At 52.0% G+C, this 21,790-nt stretch overlaps 1 protein-coding gene across 2 annotated transcripts in view; it reads left to right on the top strand.

Annotated features, from left to right (window-relative positions):
• Stum (stum, mechanosensory transduction mediator homolog) overlaps positions 1 to 20,959 on the top strand; it is a 51,970-nt gene extending 31,011 nt beyond the window's left edge. Inside the window, exons 2-4 of one of the 2 annotated variants that reach the window (XR_009584658.1) lie at positions 10,538 to 10,717; positions 12,813 to 14,088; positions 15,046 to 20,959. Coding sequence is in view for 1 of the 2 variants with exons in the window: in XM_060364812.1 (XP_060220795.1) it covers positions 10,538 to 10,717; positions 15,046 to 15,080 (215 nt within the window). In the remaining variant the exon portion in view is untranslated. The remainder of the gene's footprint in view (positions 1 to 10,537; positions 10,718 to 12,812; positions 14,089 to 15,045) is intronic. The other variant, XM_060364812.1, reaches the window with a different exon arrangement.
• The last annotated feature ends 831 nt before the right edge of the window (positions 20,960 to 21,790 follow it).

Below are 21,790 nucleotides of genomic sequence, written 5' to 3'. Positions count from 1 at the left end.
GGAGCTTCCCTGATACACAGCATCACATAAGCCCCGTTCTGCATCCCAAGATGTTTTGGTTTCTCTCAGGGACCCATGCTTCCTCTGTGCAGCCAGGGCATGGTGGGTAAAGCTGAGCCACGTCTGGCTCGGAGGACAGGTTTCATTGCTCAACAACCGCATTCCGCTCACGCTAACGGTTGGTTCAGCGTGGGCGTGAGGTCTGGGTAACCCTCAGGGCTCCTGGCTGGAGTGCTGGCACAGAAACGCTCCTTCTTCTCTGGATGTGTGGTAGCTGGGTGTGAGAACTGGGACGCCTGCAGTTATTTTGTCACCATGAGGGACGCTGGCCCTGTGAAAAGCTCATATTGTGGGACAGAGTTGGAAAACACTGGGCTTGTAATGAATTACTGGACCAAGAAATCGAACCAGCCCTGAATGACTGTTAACAATTACAAAACAAACAAAGAAACAACAACAATGCATTACTAAGCCCTTAACTTGCTCAGGCACTTTAAATATGTCGTCTCTATTAAGTTCCTTGCTCTCTCTGCCTGGGTATCATTCTACCCCACGTCTTTCCAGCAAGGAAACTGGCCCTGTAAGATTTGGTAGAGTGAGACCTACCCAGATACAGGGGCTTGCCTGGGCTCACACAGCCAGTGAATGCTGATGTCATTAATAAAACTCCCCCCTACCACACCACTCTGCCTTTCTGGGCTTTCCCAGCAATTCACTACAATTAAGCCCATCTCAATGATTACGTTCAAAATAAGGGTCCCGGTGGGGGGACCCTTCCCTGTGGCATGGCTGTGAGCAGCAATACCATCCTGGTGTGGAAAAAGCCACTCCTTAGCCTTTCCCCTAAGCCCTGGCAGGAAACTACCCTTGGCATTGGGCTACCCCACAGGGCATCGTTCCTGGAAGGAGAGTGACAGGTCTGTGGGGAGTCATCAGTCAGACAAGGAACACCTGAGCCTGAGCCACTCCCTGCACTTTGGGAGGCTGAGGAGCCAGTTCATCTGGGTCACCTCCTTCCGTTGAATGGAACCTTCGGGACCCCAGGTCTTCCTTATATCGGCACTGGGTACCCAAGGTTGGTGACTTGGGTGCCCCAGGGCCAGGGACGTTCCTGGCAGCTCTAGGTTCCTCACAGCAGCCCTGGACCACTTCCACGGCCTCAGTCATTTTCTGGGCAGGCGTCCATGTGCCCTCTGTCCCCTCACTTGCTTGACTGTTCCATCATCTTCTCTGTAGCCAGGAAGATGCATGCCATTGGGGGACATCTTTGTTCAATCTCAACAAGTGCTTGTGATGTTTTATTATTATTATTATTATTTTACTGTTTTTGGAAAAAAGAAGAAAAAAGAAAAAGCCACCAGCAGTTCTGCCATGGTAAAGACAATTTTTCATTTTGTTTAAGCGTGCCTGCCCTTGTCCACACACATAAATAGTTTTAAATAATCTCCCTACACAGTATGTGCACTATTTTTGTAATCTCACTTTAAAGTACTTTTTCCATCTCTCCGTGTAGCCAGGAGCAGACTTTCCTTGGCTGCCTAAAACTTAGGCATATGGAGAAAAGCAAGCCTCAGGCTTCATGGAACTGACATGGCAAACTTAGCAGCTAAGGCGATCTTTGTAAAGGGGCGAAGGGCTGGGAAGACAGCACTCGGGTAAGATGGTTGTTGTGCAAACACGAGGACCCATGTTTGTTTTCTCAACATCACCCTCAGACAAGCCAGGTGCAGCCTCGCACACCTTCAACCCTAGTGTTGGGCAAAGACAGATGGATTCTGGGGGCTACGAGCTAACCAGGCTGCTGAAATGGTGAGCCCCAGATTCAATGAGAGGCCCTGCCTCAGGAAAACAGCCTGGAGAGTGAGACACTCAAGGTCAACCTCCAGACACACACACGCCCCAACAGGTGAGCACAGCCCCTGAGACCCACACAGGCACATGTTATGCAAAGCAAACATAATTTTTTCTTTTTAAAGTAGAATGGTTGAACAAATGTCCTTGTTGTGTACTTGAGCATCTTTTGGATATATGCCTAGGAGTGGTATGGCTGGATCTTGAGGAAGCGCTATTCCTAATTGTCTGAGAAAGCTCCAGAATTGATTTCCAAAGAGGTTGTACAAGTTTACATTCCCACCAGCAGTGGAGGAGGGTTCCCCTTTCTCCACAACCTCTCCAGCATGTGTTGTCACTTGAGTTTTTTATCTTAGCCATTCTGATGGGTGTAAGGTGAAATCTCAGGGTCGTTTTGATTCGCATCTCCTTGATGACTAAGGACACTGAGCATTTCTTTAAGTGTTTCTTTGCCATTCTGTCTTCCTCTACAGATAATTCTCTGTTTGGCTCCGTACCCCATTTTTTAATTGGATTACTTGATTTTGTTGCTTTTTAACTTCTTTACTTCTCTATACTGGATATTAGCACTCTGTCAGATACAGGGTTGGTGAAGATCCTTTTCCAGCCTGTAGGCGGTCATTTTGTTCTGATGACAGTGTTCTTGTTTGCAGAAGGGCCTCTGAAAGACTCTACCTAGCAGTGTATCAAAGCAGATGCTGAGACTCATAACCAAACCTTGGGCAGAGTGCAGGGACTATATGAAAGAAGGAGGAGTTAGTAAGACCTGGAGAGGACAGGAGCTCCATGAGGACCAAATATATCTGGGCACAGGGGTCTTTTATGAGACTGTTTCTCCAACCAGGGACCATGCATGGATATAACATAGAATCCCTGATTGGACATAGCCCATGGCAGCTCAGTATCCAAGTGGGTATCCTAGTAAGGGGAACAGGGACTGTCTCTAACATGAACTCAGTGGCTGGCTCTTTGACCTCCCCCCCGTTCCCCTTCCTCCCTCATGGAGGGAGGAACAGCCTTCCTAGGCCACAGAGGAGAACATTGCAGCCAGTCCTGATGAGATCTGATAAGCTAGGGTGAGATAGAAGGGGAGGAGGACCTTCCCTATCAGTGGGTTTAGAGAGTGGCAGGGAGGAGATAAGGGAGGGAGGGTGGGATTGGGAGGGAATGAGGGAGGGAACTACAACTGGGATACAAAGTAAATAAACTGTAATTAATATAAAAAATTAAAATTTAACTTAAAAGTAGAATGGAGGACAGTGTCACTAGCTACTGTTTCAATTTTGTTTTCGTATTCATACTTAATAAGCTCACTTGCCAAGATTCTGCTCCAGTCCAGCCCACGAGGGAGGACTGTCCACACCAGTCACTTTCACGGCCTGTGTTCTGAGCGGGTCACACATTCCCTTATCTTCTTGTTTGTGCGGCAGACTCTGGACATTTCCTTACATAGGCAAGGAAACCTGATGTCTCACGGCCCACCTGTGGGATCTGGACCCTGGCATTCCAGTACCAGAGTCCCGCTATGCTCAAGTGCCATCCTCTGCCTCCCCTGCCCCCACCTCTCCAGCAACAGACTTGACAGCATTGCATTCTGGGTACTCTCTCTTGCTACCCCTTGAGACTCCTGGTAGCCAGGTTGCTGGCCTCCTGTAATGGCATCCATCGTTTTGCCCTTTTCTTGGTCCCCAGAGGTGCTGTACAAACGATAGCTGAATCCATGTTGGGGCTGGCTGGCATGACCTGAGTGTGGTTTTCAGGAAAAGGCAGTGCCAGTGTGGGTAGCTGTAAGCCAGCGCCATTTAGCTCTGGGGGCTGGGAGTCAGAGAGTAACAAGCTGGTGAGGCTAGCTCATGAGGACCCCTTCCTGGTTTTGTTCATAGAGCGGATACTCAGAAGGCACCGGGAGCTTACATGGGCCTCTCTGTCCCCTGTGAGGACCAGGCTCCAGCATGGGCACCAATATGACTACCTCAGCAAAACTCAGTCACCCCCTAAAGGCCTCTGCCTGCTGATCATGCCAGAGCTCAAGTTCTCAACGTGTGAACCTGACAAGGGCAAGGCACAAGGGCACAAGCATTCATCCATGGGAAGCAGCTTCACGTGTGGGAATGCAACCTCCTGGTTTGATGTTGAAGTCTGCAATGTTCTCCGATGACATGTAACATGTGTCAGCAGCCTTCCGAGGCCTCCGCAGAGGAAAGGCTTCGGGGCACTCTGTCCTTTCTTCCTGGAGTGTGTGGCACCCAAGATATCTCCTTATAGCACTCCTAGTGGTCACCCACGCCTCACCTTGAACTCCCCTTGGTGTCTGACAACCCTGGCTCTTACACACGTGCACTCGGGTGGTAGGGACCCCGGGTCTCTGCTCCGTCTGGAGTTGATAAGCAAAGGGTGAGTTGGCTTGAACACTGTATAACAGGCATTTCATAATCAGGTGACTTAATCAGGTGACTGAGTGAACCTCGTCAGCCTAGCCCTGGTGTCAGCGACACCACTAAGGAAAAGGCAGACTTAGGCTCCATTTTCAACATCTATAGTGTCCCGGGAGAGCTGCCTCTGGACATCATCAGCATCCTTCATGTCCTTGCTCACAGAAAGGCTCCTGGCAGCTGCCAGCTTGGGTAGGGCCCCTCTCTGTTTTTAATCTCACTGCCTCTCCAGCCGTGGAAATGTCATCTGGCCAGGTTATAAATTCTTAGGCAATGGAAGCTGCCTCATCCTCTTCAGCAAATGTCACTGCTGATCCATCCCCCACTCTCTCACTGACCTGACTGTCCTCAGCGAGGGACAGGCTGGATGGGGATGAGAACAAAGCTGAGTGCTTTGGGGCCTTCGTACTGTTCTGGTCCTCCTGTCCCTGCACCATGCCGTCTCTCCAGTGTATCCTGCGACACTGAAGTCCAGGATCTGTGAGGAGCAAGACAGAGCCAGAGGACCATGTTCTATGTAGTTAAACTTCTGCTCATGCCTACCATCCCCGGAGAGGCCCTCAGGGACACCTCAGGTGTGTGGCTCTGCTCTGCAGCTCCCCAGCTCCCCACAGCCCTTCCAGGGCCAGAGATGGAGCAGGAAAGGAGGTTGAGGACAGAGATTTTGTTAAGCCCAGGGCAGCTGATGCAATGCTCAGTGCCATTAAAATTAATGACCGGTTCCAGTTGACTTGACTCCAGAGGGACAATCAACCTTAAGTCAAGGTGGAGGCATTGAGAAGGGTGAGGTGGGGGCTGGTCTCATTTCCACAGACCTCATCCTCAGGAGGAAGGTCAGGAGGAGCTGCTGACTTCAGGGGAGAGCTCTATTAGACACACTGAGATGAGCGGTGACAGTGAATGCTGCTGGTGTCCCCACGAATGGTGTGGTATCTTTATGAAAACATCTATGCTTTTTTTTGTTTGTTTGTTTGCAAATTAGAAAGCTATCCATAGGCCCTTCCTATCACCGGTCCAGGGAGTAGGTATCAAACACCCTGGTGAGTCTGCCCTGAGGAACTTTGAGGGTATCAGGATGATGACGACAAGGTGAGACACACCCACGCGCCCCTCTTGACACACACACTGGCATTCTATGGCGCGGTCTTGCGAGTTCCTCACCAGCCAGGGCGTGAGGCCACAGACCCAGGCTGGGGCTGTGAAGTGCTGTCTGCATAAATGACTCAGTGCAGTTCCACAGGAAGACACAGCTCTTTGCTAGGCCGGTGTTGACCTTGGGACTCAGGGTCTTGACAACCTCAGTTGGCCCTCCAGTTCTCCCTCTCTGCCCTACTTAGGCATAGCTTTCTTCTCAGACCATGCTCCAGGGTGACCGTGCTGAGGAGCCAGCAGGTTGTGGCTAGAGAGTGAGGCTGTTTGCTTTCAGGGCTGCACTGAACATTGTCCCTAGGGTTTTTATCCAGACATGTTTGTGACCTTGTTGTTCTCTTTCCCTTGGGATTCCCTTGAGGACCAGCTCTTCCTAAGGTTGAGTTCAGCCCTAATGCAATCTCCCTTTACTGCTTTATGTCCTGAATCAAGCCATCCTTCTGAGTAGGGCTTGCTTTTTGGCATGTGGTTTGAACTTCCAAATGGCCACGCAATAGGGTTGGGGCTCCCTTTCCATTTTCTTCCTGTTCTCCAAAACTTATCTTCAGAGCCAGGCCCTGAAGATGGATGGCTGTGATCAACTGAGTGATGAAAGTATTTAGCTGTCATTCATTACCACTAATACAACTTAATGACTATAGAGCCAGCTGTAGGGCACATCTGGGGTCAGGCCTGACTTACATCCTAGTGCCTGGGGTTGGGAGAGGGCAAGATCTCTCTCACCCCAAACCCATCTCCTTCTAAGGCTCCCATGTGAGGCACGTGAGAAGCTGAACCCCACAAGAATATGAAGAATGGACTCTTCCAGCCACCAGCTCTATTCTCATAAGCAGAGATCCCTTCTCATTCCTGATCGGAGTGGTGGGGAGAATGGAAGGCAAGTTCTAGGAACTCTACCCAAAGTTCCACCCCAGTCAAGCCCCTCGGGGACCTCCCCGGGGTGGGATGAGGGGAGTAGAAGGCTCTTTCTTCTCCCACTGCCTGGCTCAGACCTGCATCTCGAGCTCCTCGGAGAAGCTGAGTACAGCGTACACTTCATCAGGTGGAATGGTAGCCGGAGGACTGTGGCAGCAAACTGGCCTGGCGTATATTTGCCGTGACTCTGTGGAAAGACCTCCTTCGGACCACTCCTGCCTGCCATCTCTGTCACAGCCATGGTAGAACATATGTCCATGCCTACGTGCCAGGTGCTGAGTAGCTCGGATTTCAATGCTACATGGTAGTGTGTTATCATCATTTCTTTGTGCCAGTTGGTTCTGTGCTCACCTCCAGAGGCCTCATGTCCAGGGCAGCCTTGCCCTGCATCATGTTCAAAAGGCCAGAACCATGGGTACTCGAGTTTTTGCTAAGGATGGATCTCTCCTTCTCCTCCTCCTCCTCTTGTGTGTGGTGTATGTGTGTGGGTGGGTGTATGCACAAATATATGTGCAGGTGCTTGTACATATGGAGGCTGGAGGAAAATGATATGTATCCTCTATTGTTCTCCATCTTACTTTTTGAAAGATGGAATATTTTTAAAATTTATTTAATTTTTATTTTATGTGCATTAGTGTGAAGGTGTCGGACCCCTTGGAGCTGGCATTACAGACAGTTGTGAGCTGTCATCTGGGAACTGAACCCAGGTCCATTTGGAAGAGCAGACAGCACTCTTAACCACTGAACCATCTCTCTAGCCCCTCATCTTATTTTTTGAAACTGGGTTTCCCACTGAACTTGAAGCTCAGTGTTTTTAGACTGTCTGGCCAGAGAGCTTCTTAGATCTCTTTGTCTTCATCCCTGTCACCCCTAACCCCCAAACTCGGGAACTGCAGGCACCAGTGGCTGCTGGGGATTCAAACTCAGGTCCTCTTGCTTACACAGCAAATGCTCCTACCCACTGAGCCATTTCTATAATCTGGTTGGGTAGTTTTCTGGTGTATCTGTAATTCTGAAGCCCTCAGAGAGCATATTTGCAAACTGAGTGGTCCGTCTGTTTTCTGTTTATTTTTGGTACTGAGGTTGGAATCTAGGGTTTCATGCATGATATTGAGATACATCCCGGCCTGTGTTTTGTGCTTAATAAACAGTTCCCAGAGTCACCCTTGTGCCTCCAGTGGGCTGGCTTTGAGACTCTAGAATCCACATCTTCAAGGGCCTGCATCTAAGAGTTCTCGTGTGCAAATTGCCTTGGGTTCTGTTTCCATTTCTTTTCCTGGTGCTGTGACAAAACACTCTGACAAAAGCAACCTAAGGGAGAGAGAACTTATTTCAGCTCACAGTCCACGGTAAAGTCAATGTGTCGGGAGAGCATCACATGTGTCGTCAAAAAGCAGAATGAGCTTGGCTAGTGCTCTGTCCTTTCTCTGTTTTATTCAGTCCGGGACCTTACGCTCGGGGAATGGTCCTACGCACCACCACAGTGAGCCTTCCCGAATCAGCTAACACAATCAGGACAATACCCTACAGGCATACCCAGAGACCTGTGCTCTGTCAGCTTGGCGGTTCTGGTGAGCCCCGTCTTCTGACAGCACTCGAACAGATGCCTAACTCGAGGCTCCGAGCACTATGAGACAAGTCTAGAATCCCAGCACTTGGGAGATTGAGGCAGAGACTTCAGATTAGTAGCCTGGGCTACGTAACATACCCTGTGGGGGAGAATCCCCTCTTCAGAGGAGGTTTCCTTGGCAGGAAGAGAGAAAGGAGGCCACAGTTACAGAGGGAGAGTGTCAACTAAAGCCTAGGCGGAGTGATTCAGGAATACACCAACATCGGGACGGACGAGGCTTTCATCCAGACACAGTCGCACACACGTCTAATCCCAGCACTCGGGAGGCAGTGACAGGAGGGGCAGGGCTCCCGGGGCAGCCTGGCTACACGAAACTGTTCAGAAAACACGCCTTCCCCATTTCGTGCGTGTTGAGGAGTTGAGGAGTGTTCACATACATGCTCGCAAGTCTGTGTGTTTGTGGAGGTGCCCGTCATGAAGGCAGCCCGCCTGAGTTTGATCCCTGGATGTCACGTGGTAGAAGGAGAGAATCAATTCTTGCCCGTTGTCCTCTGGTCTCTATACACACGCGGTGGCACGCGTGTCTCCCTCTAATAAATAAATAAATGAATGTAAAGAAAAGCAGCGGCTCTGCAGGGATGGCACCCGTGTTATTTTGTGTTATTTTCACTTAATATCCCCCCCCCACGCATTCAGGTTCCTCTCCCACCGCCTTTTCACATCTGCAGGGTTCTCTTGTGTGATGCCGTCAGCTCGTGTTCATCTCCTCTTCCCCACACACGACACCCCAGCAGCAGCGAAGGACGGTGCCGTGTACTTACGTCCCCCGGGTCCCTGCCACCTCTCCGAGGTCACATTCTCCTTCCAGTGACCCTAGAGCCACCAGCCCCTGCTGTGTGCTCTTGCTAGACTGTCCTCCCTGTGAAGACAAGAGCTGGGTTTTATGGCTCCCGTGCTCTGTCCTAGAGGCCTGCCGCGGTGGGTTCGAGGCCGACTTCCTGGTTGTCAGGATTCATTAGGATGTGGTAGGGGAGTCAGTGCAGGCATCAGGAGTGTTGGGGAACCTGGGCGCTGTGCCTGTAACAAATGCTGCGGGTGGTGGTGTAGGGTCTGGAGATGCTCAGTGAAGGTTGCTTCCTGGCCATCCCAGACCACCTGCTGTGTGAGAGGTACTGTGAGCCTGTTGGTGATCTGAAAGTAAAGGGATGAGGCGATTGGTGGGGCCTTCATTGGGGGCAGCAGTTCAGATGAGGAGGAGCATGGGGAGGGGATGGATCAGCAGCTGGACTCTTAGGACCGGCCAGAGTAAAGCCTGTGTCCCGAAGCGAGCGGGAGCCAGCAAGCTGGGAAGCTGGGCTGGAAACCAGGTTCAGTGGGAAGTGACTGGACAATCTCAGTGTCCTCGAGGGCAGGAGCAGAGAGAATTGGGGTCCTGAGAATAGACGCCAGGCCACGGGCCAACTTCCCAAAAGTCTCAGTTTAGATTGTGATGTGCTTTCCACGGGTCATTGGCCTCTGGAGCCAGTGTGGGGTCAGCTTGGGATTGGGACCCCGAGTCTCTGCATAAGCTAGAGTGGAAGACTGAATGCCTGCCCCCAAAGGTGCTCATGTCCCAATCCCCACACCCGTGACTATGCGAACTCACCTGGCGAAGGGAACAACGAGACGCCGTGAAGCAGGGCATCTTCCGAGATGAGATCATCTAAGCGTGTCCTCACATGAGGCAGGCGGAGGACCAGGGCTCAGGGATGGGAAGACGGAGCAGATCAAGGATCAAGTGCTATGCTGCCAACTCTTGCCATGGAGCAAGGGGGCATGAGCCAAGATCACAGGCAAGTTCAGAAGCCGGGGCAACAGGGAATGGTCTCCCTATACTAGCCTGGAAGCCCCATTCAGACCTGCCTGACCTCCAAAGCAGGGAAAGGATGTATTTGTGTTGTGGAAGCCAATAAGTTTGTGGTGATTGTTATGAGAGCCCCCAGGAGACAGTCGTAGGGAGACCACCAACCTGGCACAGTCCTCCTCGTGGGGCTCAGAGCTCACACTGGAGAAGAGCTATAGTCAAGTGAAACTTATTAGACCTAGCAGTATCTCCAATACACTAAGGCAGAGGTGGGAAGGGGGAGGGGGAGGGGAGGAGGGGCTGGGAAAAGGGAAAGGGAGGGAGCACCCCTCAGATGGTTCTTCCTCCCTGTGGGTTGGAGTGATTGTGGGAACACCAGGGGTGCTCTGAGACTGTCCTGGCTGCAGTCCTGCACAGCACAGCACCAAGATCCTGTCCCCTAGCGGTCAGCACATGGCCTGAGATTTACTTCCTGAGTAAATCTATGAGTAAAGTTATGAGCTCTCTGGAATTCCACCTCTGAGGCTGGCTTCTGGGTCTACCCATGACTCCTGCTCTCCAGGAGCTATAGGCTTGGTGGAGGATATTCCTTCCTCCAGGTGGTACCCTAATCTCTTTATATTGGAGAGAAGCTGTGGCTAGGACCTGAGCAGGAGCGCTGCACAGAGGACAGGAAGCAGGGCCTCCCCGCTGCTCTCCCTGCACTGGAGGCTGAGCAGTGGGGGTGGGCCGGCTTTTGCAGCCTCCTCTGAAGCTGTCCCCTCTGGCCTCTCCCAGGTACGTTCGTCTCGGCCTTCACTGTGCTGTGCGGGGCACGCACGGACCTCCCAGACAGGCACGTGTGCTGCGTCTTCTGGCTGAATATCGCCGCGGCCCTCATCCAGGTGCTGACAGCCATAGTTATGGTGGGCTGGATCATGAGCATCTTCTGGGGCATGGACATGGTCATCCTCGCCAGTGAGTAACTGCCGGTGTGCTCTGAGGGCAGAGCGGGGGTGGGGCCTGGCCTCGGTACCAGAGCTGTGGAGGCAGCCTGGGAAGAACAGGAGGCCTTCACATGGGCCAGGACCTCTCACCCCAAAGACACCCGCATCCTTTGCAAGGCCACGCTTGTTCCTCTGTCCTGGTGCCATGCCCACCTGGTCCAGAGCCCTCTCTCTACCATGCAGGGTGGGCCTCCAAGGGAGGGTCCCTCTCCAGCCAAGGCACCACTCACTGCATTTGTCAAGGAAGCAGCCATCCCACTGAAACTGGGAAGCTGGTATATTCAGAATGAGGTCAGTCTCCTGGCCCATGGTTCTGTGTCTCCATCACAGTTTCTTCTAGGGGAAGAGCAAGGTCACACACTGTCTTCACCCACAGGAAGCTGTGTAACCGATTTACCCGTAAACTCTTCACAGGGTTAAACTACACTCTTTGGTTGGTTGGTGCCAAAGCCTTACCAGTTAGTCCTGACTATCATTGAAGGCATTAATGAGTCACCGTCATTAATGCAAAAATCAGTTTGGGCACAAAAGTGTTTTGTGGAAGTATATAAAGTTACAAAATCAAATTCACCAAAGACAAATGATTATTTTAAAAATAACCTGGCAGAGTCTTAAATAAGACATCACCTGTCTTGAACAGCTGCTTCCCTGTACCCTCATTCCTGTTCCTACCTCCTTGGGTGGAGGGGCTCAATGGCTGGGGCCCACATCTCCTCCATCATTTTGTTCTTTGTATCCGGCCCCTACCTGCTACTCCTCACTGGGCTCCCAGGTTGAATTGCCAGTAAAGACGCAAGCCGTGCCAGGTGAGAACCCTAGAGGCAGGAGGAAAAGCCAAGATACAGAGGCCATAGAATGATCTAGAATAGTCTAGAGCGATCCAGAACGTAATTAGCCTCAGCTGGTGTTCCTTGGAGGATGCAGGAGCTCAGGCACACACAGCGCTAGGACCATCACACACCAGAGAAGGCTCAGATGTCAGCCTGGTGGGACTCAGAGTGGGTGGCCAGGACGTCAGAACTGACTGCAAGTCTTTCCGGAATTCAGAGAGGAAGTCAGTGGGGTGGACTGTTAGGACGCCCCATAGGTAGAGCCAACCCAGCAGATGGCAGCAAGCCAGGGCAGGAGGAGCGCCAGGCGGCAGTGGGGTACCCCTGTCTGCTGCGGGGAGCTGCCAGCTCCCTCGAGTCACATCTGATGACCTCCTGTACCTGGGCTCACTCACGCTGTTGAGGAGGGTCAGGGCATCACTGCTAGGAGAGATGTACTGCCATGCGTGCCACCAGCCACGGGAAGTCCCAAAGATAGTGTGGAGACTTCCAAGGGGACACTAGGCCACCTCCCCAGGGATGCGCGGGACGTCTGCAGGCCCCAGGTCCCATTCCCGGCTAGAGCCTAGAAGGCACAGCTTCTCTAGAAGGCCTGGGAAGCTACGCCATCTTCATACCCTGGGCTTGTCTGCTCATTAGACCGGGGTCAGTGCTGGGCCTTAGGAAGAGTGTTAGTCAGCTTTCTGTTACTGTAACGAACGCCCAGGATAAATAGACTCATCAAGAAAAAAAAAAGTTACATTACCCAGAGTTTTAGGGGATTCAGTCCAGGGTTGGTTGGCCTTGTGGCTCTGAGTTTCAATCAGACAGCACTTCGGGCAGGACAGAAGCCACTCACTCACCTTCTGCCTGGGGTCGGGGGAGGGAAGGAAAGAGAAGAAACACAGGTCTTCATACCTCCCTCAAGGGAATGCCCCAAGTAAGCCAAAGACTTCCCATTAGCAGACCAAGACGTAATACCTGGCCTTCAGGGGGCCTTCCAGGTCTGCAACGATGCTGATGAATATGCCAGGCGGGGTTTCGATAATGGTGATGAGGCCAAACTGGATTCTGGCAGCTTCCCGGAGGCTGACCTCCCTTGGATTACCACCATTGAACCCATGACATGCCAGGACTGCCATGTCACAAATGAACTCAGGACCCCAAGTAACACATCTTAAACTTAAAAGGTCACGAGTTGAACCACTGCATGTCAGAAATCTTCTGCACTTGCTTTTGATCTTCTTTATTTTCCAGAATCGAGGGATCTAGAACAAAGCATTAAGCTCAAGAGTGTTCCCGTCAACCCCACATGAGATAACACAGATGTGTAGATGGAGGTCCATGCCCTGCCTCCCTGTCTCCCAGGCTGCTGACTTGGCTGATGGAGGAGCAGGATGTGCAGATGGCAGAGTGTTGGGCCCAGGCCCTCCTTCTTGCCCTCTCAGCCCCCTTGGGGGTTGCTCAGCCTCTTGGTTGCCTGGGACATATCCAGGCATACTGTCTTGGCACCCAAGTTGTCACCATGGTTTCTGGAGGCTGCAAGAAGAAAATTGACCCCTGCTTCCTCTACCCAGACCACCAGACACACCCACCAGGCTCAGCAGCCATTGCCTTCTCGCCTTTTGTAAAAGATGAGGTGGGCTGGACTGCTCCGAGCAGCCATGTTTGGGGAGCCATCTTGGGACAGCTGCAACTGACTTTGTCCCCAGGAACAGCTAGGTAGAGGCTTGTTCCCCTCGCATAACTCACATAGAAATATAGGTTGGGTTTCACACGGCACCTTTGTTGTGCCACCAGCAAACACAGTATCAAATAAAAACTTCTGAGAACAGTCACAAACACAAAAGCTTCATCTGTGTTAATAACGAGCGGAAACAGTCACAGCGGCTTGTCTTGATCACTGGTCAGTACTTGTCTGACGGCTCTCCCGACTGCTCTTTCTGTTGCTACATCCATACCAGACACTGGTAATCATTTATGACATTTGTCTCAGCACAAGGTTCCAGGCAGTCATTACCAATTGATCCAGGATATCTGCAAAATGTTTTCTATCCTAAGGTCTTCCCCAAATATCAATGTGGGTCCAGTCCATAGAAAGGACAGACCATAAAGCCTGGACAGAGCTGGCCTGGGACCAAGGCAGGTCACCATGGCATCTTTAGTTTGTCAGTCACACCTGCTTTGTCTGTCCCTCTTCTAAATCATCCAGAACAGGGGCTGGGAGTTGGGGGGGTGGTAATGAAGAAAGAATGAAGACAGGAGGAGAGCAGGGGTGTGGGCATGGCTGAAGTGGGTGCTGGGAAGACAGGGGCAGGAATTTGTGATACAGGTGGAGTGCTGGCCACATGGCTGGTCATGGGGAATACTAATACCACCCCCCCCGGCTGACGCCCTGCCCTTGCAGTGTCTTTGATAGAGCTCTCCACCCCCATTTTACATCCCCAGTGCTTTGCCTTCTGTGTTCAGACTGTTTCTCTTTCTCTCTCTCTTCTTCTGCTGCCTTGAATCCCTGCTGCTGCAGTCTCCCAAGGTGAGTCTGTTGGTAGGTAAAACCTCTCTCCTGCACAGACACCCCACCCTCTTAGTTGGTTAACTGTTGATTGTATTTTTAGCTTTTCTTTGGAGAGGAGAGCACCTAGCATAATGGGTCCCTAATAGCCAAACCATCTTTGGCCACGCTCACCTCTTCTATTGCTCCTGGACCCTTAACCAGCACCGGGTTGTTATCACCCAAGATTGATAGGTGGCCTGCTACACAGAGAGGGACCCAGTCAGAGCCCTTGGGGCATACCTCCTCAGACCAAAGTAACTGGCTGGCAGAGCCACAGCGCCATACACCTGCTAGCCCACCTCTGTAATCTCACCCAGCCAGGTTGGCAACAAGTCTGACATCAGTGCTCCTACCTTCCCAGGGAAGGATAGGGTTACAGCCAGAGGTGAGGCACTGGTGAGTGTGTGTGAGGACCTGGGTTTCATCTCTGAGGCTGGAAAACAAAAAGCTTGTGATTAGCAATGATGCTCTGAAGACTCAGTGCGCTCCAGTCTTATTCCTGTCCCAGCTATCCAGTTAGCCAAACATATGCCAGACAGTTGTTCCCTTCCTGGGTTTGCCAGCCTCATCCATCTCTCCCTCCCTCCCTCCCTCCCTCCCTCCCTCCCTCCCTCCCTCCCTCCCTCCCCCCTCCCTCCCTCCCTCCCTTCCTCCATCCATCCTTCCTTCCTCCCTCCCTCCTTCCTTTCCTCTCCTTTTCCTTCCTTCCTTCCTTCCTTCCTTCCTTCCTTCCTTCCTTCCTTCCCCCTTCCCCATGCCTCCTTTCCTCCTGTATAGCCTTGCCTGTAAATAGTAGATCATTGCTGCTTACGGTACAAATAGGATCTTCGTGGTATAAACAAGGTCTCATGAGTATATTCTGGTGTCAGGCCATGTTGGACAATTCCAAAGGGGGTGTGTTCCCCTAACCACCTCTCCTCTCCTCCTTCCTCACAGGGTACAAAGATCAGGGTATCCCACAGCAGCTGTGAGCCTACAGGACCTCCGAGGAAGTCCAGGGTCCTGTGAGGGCCGTACCAGGTGGCTCCGGGCACAAGGACCCTCACATCTTCTCTTCTGCCATTTCTCAGATTGGGGTGGAAAGGGAGTATTTAAAAAAATATTATTTATTTTGAAAAACACACCTGCTTTTCTCAGCAGGCTCCAAGGTCAACTCCTCTCCCTGCTCCAGAGGTGCATGGAAGGAACAGGCTCAGAACATCAGGACTGGGCTAGAGGCAGCATATTGACCAAGTGCCAGGGGTGCTGGGCATGCCTATCCAACTGACCACTGGACAGGCCTGCCAGGCTGGGTTGCTGTAGCCCTGTGCAGATGATCAGGCTCTCTCCCAGGCGTCAGGACTTCACGGAACACTTCCTCTGGGTCTTCACCCCCTACGTGGTACCCTGAATTTGCTCTGTGCCCTCCCAGGGGCAGTACCAGGGTGGGGGTTATGAGGCAGCCAGGTGATAGCCAGTGTGGGAAGGTTCTTGCCCCTCCCCCCCAGGTGTCTGATGACATCCCAGCCTTCTAGTTGCTGGGTGTGCCTGTGACCTTTGTGACCTGACCCTAGGGCGCCACCGGCTCCACCTCTGGGATGTCATTGTTAGAATCCAGACGGCTATATGCAAAGTGGCTGAGTTGTGAATGGCTGCCGAGAAGCGGTCTTCTTGGACGTATTTACTACCGTTTCTGGTGTCCTCTCCTTTTCCCGACATTCACGTATTTCTGAATCCAGACTGTTCTGAGGAAGATGATGGAATCCATTCGTTGCCATTTCTTAATACCCCAGCTGCGTCTGGGCTCCCCACTCACCTCCAAACACTCCTGTGGACAGGCAGAGCCTTGGGGCCCATGGAATGTAAATAGCCTTGCCGGAGCAAGTCCTGGAGAACATTGGAGACTGGTCTGCATTTGAAGGATGAGAGCCGCCGAGTGACATCATGAGGTTGGGGACTTCGACCTGAATTTCAGACGTGCTGCAAGGAGACGCCCTGAGAGGCTGAAGTTGTTGGCTTGGCACGTGGACTTCTGTGCCCCTTTAAGCAGCAAACCTGGGAGCGATGGTACAGAGCTAGATCCTCAATAGAGAGAAAAACCAACAGAAGGTAGGAGGGCACCAATTTGAAATTAAGAGAAAATCGAACCAAAATGACAATGATGGAGTGGCTCTTTGCATCTCTCCTCATTCTCATTCTAAGGTAGGAGGCGCTAACATGTGGGAAGGGCCCGGAGCTCAGTTCCCCCTGGTCGTACTGGCCTTGAGCCATCAGTAGGTCCCTCTTGGGGAATCTTTCCTTCTCCAGCTGAGGCTCTGTCATAGAGTGACCAGGGCTAAAGAAAGGAGCTGCCACTTTCTGCCTTGGTGAACGGAGGCTCCTGGGAAGACGCTCCCACATTTCACTGGGGCTCCAGCCCCCTACCAGGCTCCTTAATTGCAACCTTTGGGAGCAGACCCCCAACTGGAGAGCCCCCAGTATCATGAAGAGATGGGAGTCCCGTGATGTACTCATTCCTGCCTCTGCTGCTGGGCTGACTGGCTTGTCCTACCACGTCTCCACCCATTAGTTTCCTCCATGGCTGTGTGGGATTTAGTTGCACCCTTTGAATACCTGCCAGGGGCCTGTGTATTTCTGTGTTTTCTTCTGTTGCTTCTGTTTTCCCAAAGCCCCTGTCATTGCTGCTCTCAAAGAGGCTAGTCGGGTATCAGAGCTACACCAGACAGCCGTGACACAGGGGAATGAATGGTGGGTTAGCGTCCCCTCCCATGCTGCCAGCCCACGTCCCATTAGCCCACATAGCCAGAGATGACAGGCCTTGGCAAGAGCGGCCCCCACAGCGAGGGAGAAGTCTATTTCCCTGGCTTGGGCTGGGGGTGGCTACCGGGGGAGTTAGAGGAGATAGCAATTTGTATTGCTTGTTTAGTGAAATGAGCCAGACTCGAGTGGGATTTTTCCTGAGTGACAAGTGTCACCATGACTTCCAGTGTGGGATGGCTTAATACCAGGGTTTGTGAGCTCAGAAAGCTGTCTCCTGGGCACCCCCTCCCTCCAGGGGCTGATGTGGGTAGACTTTAGGATCCGCCAGAATAGAGAGTCTGAGGGTGGTCACCGGCTCTAAACAGCAAGGCCTGGGTGAGGCATGGCTTTAGCATAATCATTCTCAGGTGATGGACAGTGGCTAGTTCATGCCTCATAGTCCAAGCTGGCCATTGGATCTAGGTGGCCAGAGTTCATTTCAGCTATCTAGAAAGCAGGGTGACCAGCCCATCGAGTGCTTAGTGGCTGTCAGACCCTTTAGTGACAAAGCTGCCTGAACGACATAGTTCAGGGCTTCTGTCCCAACTTGGGGAAAGAATTCAGAAGGGTATTCCCTGGCTATGAGCGCCAGGGGCAGAAATCACAGGCACACGGGGAGCATGGTGAGTGTGGCACTGACAGGACCTAATGTCTCATGGTGATCGGAGTGGCCATTGCTTCCACCAGAGTGGAGCCTTGGAGCAAGAACGCAGCACCAGGTAACCCAAGCGTCCTGGCTTCATTTCTGGTGCTGTGATACAACATCCCAACACAAAAGCAACACAAAGGAGGAAAGGGGAGAGGTTTTCTGGTTGGTCGGTTGGTTGGTTGGGCTTATAATCCAGGTTATACATAGTCCGGCACAGCAGCGGAGTCACGATGGCAGGAAGCAGCTAAGTCACACCACATCCACAGTCGACAGCAGAGAGACGCAAACGTGTCCATGCCGGGTTTGTTTTTATTCTTTCTTTGTTTGTCTGTCCTGTGCCTCAGCTAGTTCTATGTAAACTTAGAAAGTCTAGGACTCGGCCCAGGAACCGGCACCACCCGAATTGAGGGTGGACCATCCCTCTTCAGTGAGCAGCTAAGACAATCCTCCACAGGCGTGCACACAGGCCAATCTGATCTAAATAATTCCTCATTAAGACTTTCCCCAGGTGGCTCTAGGTTTTGTCAAGTTAAAGCTACTCAGCAGTGTGTAGCGTATTGTGAAGGCTACTGAAGACCTCAGACTGTGGCCTAAAGGCCACCTCCCAGCCTCGGTCTGACAAACCTGCTGCCCTTGCCTGGGCCAAGTCTCCAGATGCTCTGGAGACAGGAGAAGGAAGTAACATGGGCACCGTAAGCTCCCTGCCTCCATGGCCCCAGACCTGTGTCCAGGCCCAGCCAACAGCCCCAGCAGTAGGCCTGGCCTGGGTGCTGCCCAGGGCAGTTCATCTCCTACTATTCTATGAGCAGCCTGTGAGGAGGGAAGCTTTCACCCGGAGAGATCAGGCTTCTCCCCAAGACACACGCCCCTCAGAAGTCAAGGGAGGAATAATGAACCTCCTCAGAAGGATGGGGTAGCATTTTCCCACCTGTCTTCCTGGATCCTTGAGCTCATCTGTCCTCAAAGCCATGCCCCCTGGCTTCTGCAGGTCCCTTATGGAGGGTGGGAGCAGAGGGCAGCTAGAGACAGAGCTGGTGCCAACAGCTGCCTGGTTCGTGGGATCCAGTTCCTGCACTCCATCACAGGACTGAGGCTGCACTGATGCCCGATACAGTCTTGGGGTGTAGGATGCTAAGGACTGAGTAGGGGTGGGGCAGGGAGGAGAACTCAGCTAAAGGAGATACAGAAAAAAAAAAAAAAAAAAGAACTACAGGCTAGCATGTCTGAAAAGAATCAAGATGTCCAAAAGAAAAGACATCCACACATCTCAAACACAGGGTCAAAGGCCAGCATATAGTGGGCTGAAAACCCAAAACTAGAAAAAAAAAAATCCCCTTTAAAGGCCCAGGGGTCCCAAAGGGGGAAAGTGAGGCTGAATGATACTTTTCCTTCTACCTTAAGATGCAAAAACACAACCGGCTCGCCCTAAGTCCTTTTCTTTAGCTGGTCTCTTCCTGGCTGGCTGGCTGGCTGGCTGGCTGGGTGGTGACCTCCGAGGCCTCCAGCTCATGTGAGGTGGGAGTAGGCTACTCAGGCCTTAGTGATGTTCCTTGTGGTTGATGACAGAAGAAAGCTGGGGCCGTGTTCAGAGTGCTGGAGGGACTCCATCAGTCAGAGCTCCTCTGTGGCCACTGCCTCTCCTACTCTGGCGTGGAAGTGCACCTGATGCAGACCAAGGTTGCCCCCTAGTGGAGGCAGGAAGCCAGGACACCATCTGTGGGCCTGCCGGTGGGGCCCACCCCCCTGCTGTGAGGTTCTGCAGTTGGCAAGCATTCCTTCGGGGCTAAAATGCTCAGATCCGGAACTGATGAAAGATGATGCCCTCCAGGCCTCCTCCCTGCAGTAGTGACGTGATGGCAAGTGGGGCAGGAGACCCTTTCCTCAACGACCAGCAGCTCTGTTTCCTTCCCGAGGGTTCTGTGTCCAGGCTGTAGGGGACACAGACATGGGCATCCCAGGGTGACCACGGTCCAGTTTCACCCACGCCCCTTCAGCTAGCTGCCTTTTAACCTCCTTTCAACCATCTACAGTATAGAAGTGAAGCCAGCTTGTCATTTTCACCAATCCTGCCAAGGCGAAGGGGCTAGGAAGCCCAGGCCCAACCAGGCAAGGGAGGTATGCTAACCTCTTGGTTCACAAGGCTGATAGTGCCAGAGCAAGGAGGGCTTAAACTGTCTCTGGTAAAACAAACACAGGTCACCGGTGAGTGACCTTTTCCAGGGAGACTCAGAGAAGTGCCTCTTCGCCCCAACTAGGTCATCAAAAGACTAAAGAAAAGATTCCACCAAAGGTAAATCTGGGACCCAGTGAGTTTATGGGGTTATGTACGGGAGCATGGGTGACCCTTGGTAAACTATGTCACTGAAAAACCCCCACCCCAGCGTGGTGACTGTCCTTACCCCCCACCCAACTCTGCCCACTGTCCACACCAGTCTCCCTCTCTCCTGGGGTCGGTGGGTTCAGTGTCCCCACTGCACCAAGTCCAGCTCTACTGAAGCCCCCCGGGCCCCAGAGTGGTCCACTATGGAGAGTCTGGGGAGGGGGGCATCTTCCTGACGTTTTTCTGGGGCTTCAGGCAGGACTTTGGCTTCTGAGCTTCTACACTGTCTGCACCAGCTCAGGATCCAGCAAGGAGTAGATGAGGAGGGAAGCTTTGAGCAGGAAGTGATGGTGGGGAACGTGACAAATTCCTGCAGGCGCCTGCGGTGCCCCTTTGTTTTCAACAACACATAAAAGGAAGGCACTGGCCATATCACTGAATTATGGGCAAGTGTTGGGCTGTGAATCACTGTCTTTGGTGTTGCCATTGGCTTTGTTTGGGTCTCTTTTTCCTGTTAAATTAGTTGCTGAACGTTTTCATGTTCTCTGACAATAGCCAGGGCTTTCTTTTCTCACTCCCACTCACACGGAGCCCACATGCTCCTGTCCGGGGGGGGGGGGAGGGGAGCATTGCGAGCCCCTTCCAAAGGTTGCAAGCATTCTTGGAGACTACTTGGACTATCTCAGCTCTGGGGAAGATTCTAGACTCGCCTGTCCGAAACTGAAGTCTGGGGCCCAGGTTTGACTTTGGCTCAACTTTCCCAGTGTCCTCAGGCTTGAGCCCCAAGCCTTGGCCCAGGGCCCACCGGGCTCCACAGGAGCAGAGCTGGGCTCCTGCTTCTCCAGCCGTCCATCTTTGAACCCCTTTCTCTCAGCTGCTGTACATGTGATGAAGAACACCACCCACAAGCCTGTGTACATATCTCCATAAACGTATGTGTACATACACACGTCTCCCTGATAGAAAGATACAAGAGCATGGCATTTCTTTGGCATTCCAATTTGTGGGTTTTGTTTTGTTTTTCTAATCCTTGGAAATAATGGTTTTGGCAACCCTTTCTTCTTTTTCCTCTTTTCTATGTAATAAACATTCATGTGACCTTTCTGGTGGCTTCTTGAATTCCCTTGTCTTCCATTTCTGTAATCAGACAGAACTCCAGCCTCCCTAAACATTTCCATCCCTCTCTCCCTACAATCCCAGCTGCTGTTCTTTCCATTCAGAAGGCCACCTCCCTCTTTTCTGGGGCAAGGGGGCCGATCCAAAGTTCTCTCTGCTCATTGGGTCCCTGTAGCCAAGGGTGTGGACTCTGAACGAAGCACCAGGACCGAATGATGCACAGCGGGAGCCCATCTCCTTTCTTGACTGGCAAGGGAACCGTGTGTGAGATAAACGTGGACATGATGCCTTCCATAAATGAGCACCGGGGTATCCACAGCCACAACTTAGATCTGGCTGTCGGCCATCGTGGGGGATCTTTGAAACAAGGAGGGGATGGCAAGGCGCTGTCTACAGCCCAGCCAGCATCTTCACTGTCCGATGCAGGGATGCTAGGGAAGAACTTACCGAACCTACTGATGATGGGAAGCAAATACACTACAGGAGAATTACAAAACACATCACAGACACAGGAGAATCCAGAAAGCGTTCCAAAATTTGACTAAATAGACTTCAAACCAGAACAAGAATCCATCAGGGGGACATTGTGATTCTAAATGTGTCTGCCCTGAACACAGGAGCGCTAGAGCTCATAAAACAGATGTTATTAGATGGAATGCCATGTAAGAACCTTAGCATGATGGCAGAGGGTGACTTCAATCACACACTGTCATCATAGGCCATCCCCACGAAAAGTAAACAGAAATAATTCAAATTAAATGACGTTGTACGTCAACTACAAACACTCCGCTCAAATGCTATAGAATTCACATTCTTCT

Source organism: Meriones unguiculatus, chromosome 11 (assembly GCF_030254825.1).
Source record: "Meriones unguiculatus strain TT.TT164.6M chromosome 11, Bangor_MerUng_6.1, whole genome shotgun sequence".
Taxonomy (NCBI): Eukaryota; Metazoa; Chordata; class Mammalia; order Rodentia; family Muridae; genus Meriones; species Meriones unguiculatus.
Note: the sequence above shows the minus strand (reverse complement) of the source record. Positions and strands in the feature narration are given on the sequence as shown.